We start from the raw sequence: 10,000 nt of genomic DNA on the forward strand, positions 1-10,000 counted from the left end.
AAAAGATTTAAAAAATATTTTATAATTTTAGTTTACAATTATTTAGAAGAGTAATTGTTGCTTGCGATATTTAATAATTACAAAACAATGAGTATTTTTTCATTCTATAGTTCAGAATTTGTATTGTAGTATCTCTTTTTAAGTTGGCTTTTAATATTTTCCGAAATAATTTGCGGCTATTAATTTACTACAAGAGTCAAAATGCAAAACTCATTGATACTCCCATATTGAGTAAGTAATAGTCATTGTTTAATTATTAAAAATATAATTTCTAATGCAGAGATTTCGACTCGTGTATTGTGTGAACATTTCCTTAATCATCATCCTTTTGATCTTCATCCCGACATTCTGCAAATTCTTTTCCAAAATGGAATCAAAACTGTGTCTTTAAGTCCTTATGAACGTAATCTTCCAATTAATGACATTGGAAAAATCTGTGAGGTAAGTGTTTCTCATTTATAAATACTCTCCATTAAATTTAAATTTTTCTTTTCTAGGGGATCATAAATATGGATATCTTTTTCTAAAATTTCCAAAGAGAATCTTCAATAATTAATTAAACACCTTCCAAATATTCTAACTCTTACTTTGACTTATACAGAAACCACAGATCATATAATGAAATGTATAGCAAACTGCTGCCCTTGTTTAGAATATTTAGATGTTTCAGATTGCAAAGTAACAGATTTCGGTTTCCATTTATTTGCTAAAGAAGGGAAATGCTTACATTCGAAGAAATTAATTATTCAAAATTTAAATATTTCATCCGATTCAGTAGTTTCGTTGTTGAAAAAGTTTCCTTTACACAAATTACAAACCGAATCGACAATATTGGAAAGAGCAATTTATCGATATTTAAATTACAATTCTCGTCAACTATATCTTAAAAAGCTACAGTTGATTAGAATTAGGAATATAAGAGATGTAATATTAGTACTGAGTATTCTCTCTCGTCTAGAATCATTGTTTATTCGTAAACCTCTTCTCGTGAACCGTCGTACCCCGTATATTCCACGATTTAGCCATTCGAAAAGGTTATCTTTAGTGTGTCAAAAACAGAGAAATCGTTAAAATTTGAAGAAGTTTGCCAATTTCTTTCCATTTCGGGCAAAGTTTTAAAGGAACTGAGATTAGATAATTTTGAATATGTAAATATCTATTTGGTTGGTATCTATTGCAAGGAACTCCAAATATTGGAACTTGTCTCAATTCTTCATCTTTATTTTAAGAATACACTCTCTACTTCAATTAATTCACTATTTAACAGTCTAAAGTGGTTTAGAATGGAAAGTTTTCTAAATAATCCATGGAATGATTGCTTGTTCAATGTATTCAAAAATTGCACCAAATTGCAACGTCTATTTATGACATCAATGGACTGTTTAGACAGGCTACTATTACTGGAAATTGCTCCTTATCTAAAGTCATCGAGAACCTTTAATGTAATCAACTGCGAAAACTTTAATAAATGTGCAGTTTATACAGTCTTTGATGTATTTCCCGAGCTAAGTTGTTTCTATTTGAAAAGCAAGAAGAAAGTTTTGTCTCGGCGAAAAGAAGCAACATTGAAGATAAAACTAATGCCTGGACTGCAATTTTATTACCATTATGAATGTTGGAGAGATATATACACTTCAGATGATGCGAGTGTTGATATTGAAGAAATAAGTTTTTTCTAAATTGGTTTCTAAAGTGCTTAAATTATTTTTTCATTAGTATTATTTTTGGGCAAAGATAAGGCTTGATTAATTTTGAATTAAATAATATGACTAATTTGATCAAATGCTAGTGTATAATGCTAATTAGCTAGTGTAGTTATATAGTAAATAAAAATAAATGTATGTTTGGAACTAAAGATCAAGCTGGAAATCCAAATATAACAGGTAATGTGTTGGGTGTGTTGCATAAATATTATAGAAGTAAGTTCAAATTCCATTCTGGATCAATCTTTTGTTTCAGAATTTTCAAATTATTTTATTAAAATTCAAAATTAATCAAGTGTCTATAGCTACCTTAATTTGATTTGGGTTATATGATTATCTTAGATGATATGGGCTTTAGTGTCTATTAAAAGGGATAAAAATGTTATAATAGATACCATTTTATGCTATTTATACTAATCAATATGAATAATTTAACATACATTATCATGATTAATGGGAAATTTTGGTAATAAATCAATGTAGAATGTTACATCAGGCTTGGTAAACTTTTGGAAACATGCACCAAAATATTCACAATTAAATTAACTTTAAAAATAATGATATATATGTAACTTGTGTCTAAAAAATAACTTTCTCGAAGCATATAAGTTGCCCCGTCGTACGAGTCGATCCTAAGATTTTTAACTCAGAATCATTCGCCTCTTAACTTGTCCCAGAACGTAGATTCGAATCGAAATAAGCATACGACACGAGCGTTAGGATTCAAAAATTTGGGTTCTTAGCATATAGTTCCTTGCCTCGAATAGTTTAAAACACCGACACACTACCACATTCAAAATAATCCCCTTGGGTGATGATGATACACTTTTCCTAGTGCTTGTACAGCTTCTGGAAGCCTTCTCTTACAACACTACTTATACCTCATTTGAAAACTCAAAACGATATCCTTGCAGATGTCGTTTCTTCAGTCGAAAGAAGTAACAATTTCAAAGGGACGAAAGTTTGAGTGAATAGGCGAGATGTGGAAGCACATTAGTACCATTTCTGGTGAGAAACTTTGACCATTAATGTGCAGACATGTTGTCCTGGAGATCTGTATGTATAAACTTATAGTATTTCTGTTAGCCATCAAATAAATTGATCTTGAGATTTCTCAAGCTTGAAAGATCAATTTTTATACAAAAATTTATGATAATACAATAAAGTGCAATTTCATGTAGGAAATTTTCAAAATTATTTGAAAAATTATTGTTCTAGATACTGCTATTTGTCTTTCAAGCGTTATCTACCATTTCATTGTTATTTTTTAGGTTTAAATAAATGACAAATTACAATCGAATAGATTAAACTAAATTGTCTGAATACATTTTATTTACGAATATAAATTATTTCATTATAAACACGAAAACAAAAATATAAGAAATTATTTTTTAGACAGTGATCCAAGTGAAATTTAATTACAAATCAATATATTGTACTTTAATGATATCTTAGTGAATGTTTTTAAATGGCTAACCAATGGTGAACTAAAGGACTGAACTTCCATAAATCAGGTTGACCTTGATGAGGAGTGTTTACGAAGTCACTTTTACTCCATTGGAAAGGTGGCTGTTGGTCATACGTTGGACCAGCATATGCAATAAATTGGTATTCGTTTTGCAAAGAATAGCTAGTGAGCTACAATAAAGGAAAAAATTTGATTAAATAACTTATTAATTTGTTTTTGCATATATGAAAATTATTATTCATATTTTATCTACGAAATTAAGTTCAACAGTTTTTTGTTTCGAGACTTCACGTAAAGCTAATTATTAAGCATTTGACACAAACTTTGCATTTAATGCAGATTTAGATTTATTACTAAATTCGAAACCGATTCTAAAACTTACTTTCATATCAATGGCTCCGTGAGCACGATGTCCCAAAGCAGAAAAAGGATAAGTTCCGTTTGCGGGATTAAGATCCGAACGGGCAGCAATTGCATTTTCTGCACTGTACGGTGGGGTGCAATTGCAACGAGATAAAGGATCTTTCTTAAAATCATTATATCTAAAATACACAAATTTATATATTTAATTAATTTTTGCAATCTGTAACTGTAAGAGAAGTATAAAAATATTCAACATCGCCGAATTAAATATTAAAAATCTATTATTTAAATTACTTATTACGGGAAAGATTATTCATTTTAAAATGATTTACCTCATAATTTTTGTCATAGATGTCAAACTGTCGACCTTTCCTTGATCTCGTTTAAATATGAGAGCTCGGGGTGTTTTATCGTAACTAAACCAATCTCCATACTTTTTAACCATTTCTCGAGTTCCACTCATGTTAAAGATTTTAGGGAATGAACTAATAGACAATAAGTTATTAAATTTTAAATTAAGAAAATTAATTAAATGCAAGTCCTTAGCTACCGTACGTACGGACTATTATAGGATGGCCAATACTCTTGTGCTAAAAGAAGTTCGGTTTTATCTGCATATTCAACGTAATTTCTGATTAAAAAATAATGATAATAATTATATTAGATACAATTAACTTAACGAAAGATATATTTTACGATTTCAAACTTACGGCAACTGCTCTAACACAATTAGCAATCCCTTCTTTGATACGGTGCCGGGAGAAAATTTGTTAAAATCGACAATCATCCATTGATTATTATATCTGACATATTTAAAAATAATTAATGATTGATTTATAAGAAAATTTTTATTTTGATAATTTTTTAACATTAATTCCTTATATATAATAAGAATAAACTATTTGTAAAAGTTGTATGGATCAAGCTTTCCAAAAAAAAAATTCAACCACTTTAAATTATTGTAATTATGTTAATATTTACTGAGAATATTGTAGTGTACTTTAAAACATTGGAAAACTACCCGAGCTTTACATTTGCCCATTACAATTTTTCCTGTGTCATACACACTTCCAAACAATACTCAAATTCTTCCTACACTTGTTACAGCATATCTGCCGTTACTCCTCCTACAACAGTCACAATTCTACAGCTCCTGCAGATTACTCACGATACGAAATGACTAGTGATTTCAACTCTGTAAACTGCGGAGCATAAAATGCTTTCTCTATTGCAGAGTTGCCATTCTCAAATATGACATTTTCTAGAGTAATAGACAGCAAGATGTTTAGATTCAGATGGGAGATTAACTCTGAAGTTATTCTATCAATTGGTGTACATTACGTACTTCTCAGATGATAAATAAGATAATTATAATAATTTAAAATGATAGAATTCCTTTCGGAAGACCCAGTATATACTGGGTAATTCATTTTTTTAAGTGAAAAATTTCAGAGATTGGTTCTTTGAATAATTTCAAACATAAAAGTTCACTTAAACATATGATCAAAATAGCACAGTTTTAAAGTTGTTGCACAGAATGTTTAATGTGCAGCCATGTATCACAATCAATGCAGCAAAGAATGTGTGTATATGTTACCAATTCGTACGTTATCATACAAAGTTATTTATCAATGATTACCAATATGAAATGAAACAGCTTCAAATAACCTTTTATTTTATCTAAAAGCTATTGTAGAAACTCGTCTTAATCCTTGACGTGTCTTAATCCTTATCATATTGATAATAAATAACAAATTTATTTATATAATTTGAATATAAAACTTACGTTCCACTATTAAAAAGTTTAAACAAAGAAGCCCATTCGAGACCGGACGTAGCTAGTCTGTTAGAAACAATATTTCTAATCCATTCAAGAACAATTTTATCTGGTTGAATATACTTGAATAAACTAGTGTTGCTGTTTCCAATAGTAGTTTCTAAAGCAACCTAACGACATAAATTTTTATTAAATTTATACAATTTAAACTGTTATTTTAGATTTTATATTTTCAAAAGATAACATAAAAAACTTACTAGTCTAGTAGATATGATATAAAAATCATCTCCTGAAAAAATAGTTCCTGGATAGGAAGAGAAACTCATTGTATGACCGGGTATTGTCTTACCTTCTACAAGAAAAGAAAAAAAATTACACATTTATGAATAAAAATGTCATTTAAAACTAAAATTTCTTTATTTACAGCAATACAAACTTTTCGAAGGAGAAGTTTTGAAAGGAAAGACATATTTTTTAAGTATCCTTAGCATTGATTGATAGGTATTCCAGGAATCTTGTGCTACGTAGAGATCTTCGTGATTCTTTAGAAGCTTAATTAAACCCGAACAATGACCACTTCCCAATAGCTTTTTATTTGTTGTTTTGTTAAGGAGAGCTTCTAAGTCTTCCAGATCACCAAAGAAGTTAAAAAACCTTAAAATAATTATCAAAATTAACCTTACCTTCTATTAAAATGTATATTATATTCTACTACTATAATGAATAATTTCAATAAAAAAATTATATCAAACAACTCTATTAAAATTTCTATTCTATCAAATGTTTACCAGACCAAGATAATATAAATTATTGTTAGCTTAGTTTAGTAAATGGTATCTTGCAATATTTTAATTATAACCGTTCTTAAATTCTACAGATTTTTAAAGAAAGTTTAATCATTAACGAGAGTCAAATTCTAGTATTTTTGCGCTAAACGTCCAACGTTAGAAATCACTCCCGACGACGGGCTATAGCACGAAAGTACTAAAGAATTCGAGAGCAATTTTCAAATGTAAAATGTAGAAAATAATGAATTAGTAGTTTTCTAGCCATAATTATTAATTATCTTGCCATCTATAAAAATAGGAAGAATCTATTTATTATTAGAACAATAGTAATACAATTGAATTAATATATCTTTTTGCATTATTACTTTGTCTTTTAATTATACATTAAATGTCCTCGTACAAATAGTTTATTTTAAACTGATTGCATAGGCTACAGTACTTCAATGCTGATTGAAATTGCAACTAATGACTTTCAAAACATACTTAATATCTCTAATAATCATTTGTAATAATCCATAAATGGAATTTATATATTATTAAGTTCTATAATTAGCATTATCATCAATATTTAATAACTTATCAGTATTGATCCAATTATCTTTGTTTTATAGGAATATTTCTTTATATATGTTTTATGGTAATTAAAAAGTAACAGTAATTACTACTGTTTTAAATAGTAAAACAGTGATTATTATTATTTTTTTAGAACTCACTAACTTCATTATCTATATAAAAATATTCATATGTTAATGTATATTTGTGCACAGTAGGGTATCATATAAGCTTTGATTTGTCTTTATCTAGTGTAAACAAGATCAAAAGTTCGAAAAATTTCACATGTATTTTATTTATCCAAGATTTCGAGCTAGACAAATTTACAGGATACTTTGTACTTTTAATATAGAACTATAGACATTGTATGCATATTTTTACAATACGAGCAACGTAATGAGGCACGTTATGTAGAGGGCTACTATATTTTACTTCACACGACAGCACCCGAAAATCTAATTAATACAGTTTAAATATATAGGTTATACATAATTATGAAATATCTAATATGATATTAATACAAGAAAAATGATAATGTAGGCCAACTTTGTAGTGTATGAATGACCTATGCAATGATAAAATGAGGAAATATTTCTACTTATTAGATATAAGTGATAGTTTATTAGAATAGGAATTATTTTTTATTTCTTCTAATTGCAGGCCTTATTTAGGCTCAAATGAGAATGCCAGATTAACTATCAGCTAGGATAATTGGTTAATTGAAACTTATTCTATTATTTACAATTTGGCCCGATAATTAATCTAGCCTTGTCTTTTAATGATTAGAATAATTTGGGCATGTTGTCTACATGTTTTTAAGAATTATTCAATAATCTATAGAATATATTGTATTAAATCTTTGATCTTTCGTGTCATTTGTGAGATATTACATTTTATTACAAATAAAATAAACTTACATAACACCCATCACATTTGGATTGGTATTAGGGAGAGATGGGGTTTTCTTATATCCATCTTCTAATCCTTGAACTTGTTCTAATATCAATGCAACCTGTAGTTAATTGTAATAAATCAATTAGATTCAGAATTTTAATTTAATAATATATTATAACTGAGTAATAAGCATTAAAAATATTTTACCTGATGCCAATAGGTGTGCGACCTTTTGCGAAGAATTTGCTTATTCATAAAATTCATGTTTATTTCTAAAAAGTTTTGTAGTTTTTTGCAATAAACTCGATCCTTTTTGCAATAGTTTGCGTATAGATTATTCCAATGTTTACCGATCAAATCGGCCGTTAAGTATCCTTCCACCAGACCGGCAGCATATGCTTGAAAGGAATCGTTATAAGATGCATTTGTGTGTACTTCTAAAAGGGACCATCTGAAATTTAATAAAAAATATTAAATAAATGCAGCATTAATAAGTAATTAAAGGCTAATTACTTAATAAAATATGGTACTTTAAAAATGAAAATAAACTTTAAATTTAAACTATTTCAAAGGATTACAACATAAAAAATTGAACACTTTTTCAAAGAAAATTAAATTTCGAGAAAATAATTTACTATAATTATTTATTAAGTTAATTAATTATTAATCTATTATACTTATTATATCTTATTAATACTAAGTAATTATTTCCTCTATGTCAATTGCTATATCATAATAAAGTATCTATTGTCATTTTAATATCTGTACCACTATATCTCGGCTTTTAAAAAAGTGATAATTCATTTTATAATTTACATCCGGAGTATATATCTTCCTAAATACTGTATTGTTAATACATATTATCCTGAATTATTATTTAAAACCTTTTAAAAATATTGCTAATTGTATATTTTGAACATTCAATACAGCAAGGGCATTGAAGGAGGACTTGTGGGTCCTCTTTTGCTATTTTTTTGAGCAAATAAAATAAATAGAATGCTTTTTATTAATCAAAAAACAGTCTTAAAGATTTTATTTTCTGTTAATAAAAATAACATTAATTTATGGGGGTAGGAACCGCTACGGATTCCTAAGTTTCCTACGTGCCCAGAGAAAAATTCCCAGCTCTTCCTCCCTCTCCGTGGCCCCGAATTCAGCTACGAACAATTTAAGCTGTTACTTAAGATAATTTTTAGAAGCAGAAGTATGAATTTAATCTACAAAATGTATATATAACAATAAAATAATTTAATCTATTATCTAATTATATATATAATTTTCTTTGTTTTTCATTTTTGGCTCTTTCTGATTGTGGGATCTAAGAAGGGCTATTTTCCATACCCATTGCGAGTTCGGCCAGGCCCACAAAGGAGACAGTCGGACGTATCCAGAATTCATTCTTTTTGTCTCTACGTCCTAACTTTATTGTACCTTTGTTTACATCGGCCTTTGACTAGTAACAGGACTTATTACATTGGTGTTGTTTCTCTTTAGCAAATAGAGATCTTATTAAATGTCATTTAAATAAAATATTTTCCTTACCCTGTTTCAGCAATTTGGTCTTTAAAATTACCCCAAGCAACAGAATTGTTTACAATGGAGTCCCGAATCAAGAACTTATTAGAATTTGCATCCCACACGACCGATGCATTTTTCTCTTGCGATGATAAGATGCAAGGCAGGAGAGTAGCAATTACGAATAAAATGATCATTCTATCATAAAAACAAAATTATAATGAAGATATTGTTTTAAATTAAGTTAAACAATTAACCAGAATATAATTTCTAACTCACGTATAAACCTTCCTGTCGATAACTGAAGTCACCGCATCACGGGATCCAAGATTTTGTTTTGATTACACTGAACACGTGAGTGTGATAAACGATTAGTCACGTGTTTACAGTTACAGCGCACGTCGTCGTCAGCTGTTGCTTGCTTTCACTATCAATTAATAAAATTTCTATTATTAAAATAATAGTATTTAATTTATATAATTTTTTTTACTAATTTACTGTTTTTATTAAATATCTATCTTTATTTTATTTCATAATAGTAGTTGAAAAATACAGTAAAACCTGTCCAAAACGTTTGTTTTTCTTCTGTTTCGATAATGAATTATACACAAGACAGTTTTCGTTTTAAAACCTCTACTGTTCTTACACGATGACAAATGCTATTTCAAATCCAAAACCGAAAGCGATTGCCATAAATATTTGTGGCAGCTTACCGCTCTGGGGGACCCGGGTTCGAATCCCGACGGGTCGAAAAATTCCCAGGAATTTGTCGGGGGTGGTCCGTCTGGATATATCGGGCCCCGTCCCTCACCACCCGGTCGTCCCATTGTGGGCCTGGCCGAACCCATAATGGCTTGCAAAAAGAGGCCCTCTTAGTGCCCACAGGGCGGAAAGAGTTAAAAAAGACAAAAAATATTATAGTTTGTGTGGAAAATTTATA

General features: G+C 28.9%; 1 protein-coding gene across 2 annotated transcripts; it reads right to left on the reverse strand.

Annotated features, from left to right (window-relative positions):
• Positions 1-3,003: 3,003 nt before the first annotated feature.
• On the reverse strand, positions 3,004-9,451 carry LOC136979674 (putative phospholipase B-like 2). Of its 2 annotated transcripts, none has more exons than XM_067275713.1 (12): positions 9,340-9,451; positions 9,088-9,258; positions 7,753-7,996; positions 7,569-7,663; positions 5,748-5,965; positions 5,569-5,663; positions 5,321-5,481; positions 4,245-4,337; positions 4,094-4,165; positions 3,867-4,019; positions 3,554-3,713; positions 3,004-3,341 (listed from the first exon to the last, which is right to left on the reverse strand). In XM_067275713.1, exons 2-12 carry the CDS (start codon positions 9,255-9,257, stop codon positions 3,168-3,170), a joined length of 1,635 nt encoding a protein of 544 aa, XP_067131814.1. In that variant the 5' UTR covers position 9,258; positions 9,340-9,451; the 3' UTR covers positions 3,004-3,167. The 2 variants fall into 2 exon arrangements, with proteins under 2 accessions (XP_067131814.1, XP_067131815.1); XM_067275714.1 differs by having other exon boundaries at positions 9,348-9,394.
• Positions 9,452-10,000: the final 549 nt, after the last annotated feature.

Source organism: Centruroides vittatus, unplaced genomic scaffold (assembly GCF_030686945.1).
Source record: "Centruroides vittatus isolate TY-2023 unplaced genomic scaffold, ASM3068694v2 contig_630, whole genome shotgun sequence".
NCBI lineage: Eukaryota > Metazoa > Arthropoda > Arachnida > Scorpiones > Buthidae > Centruroides > Centruroides vittatus.

Bases quoted from the DNA above. Each gene is read 5' to 3' on its own strand.
- LOC136979674 (XM_067275713.1), bottom strand. From the start codon at position 9,257: ATGATCATTTTATTCGTAATTGCTACTCTCCTGCCTTGCATCTTATCA. The intron at 4,338-5,320 runs GTAAGTTTTATA...TAAATATGTCAG, and splicing joins AAACTTTTTAATAGTGGAAC to ATATAATAATCAATGGATGA. The intron at 4,166-4,244 runs GTAAGTTTGAAA...TTTTTTAATCAG, and splicing joins ATTGTGTTAGAGCAGTTGCC to AAATTACGTTGAATATGCAG.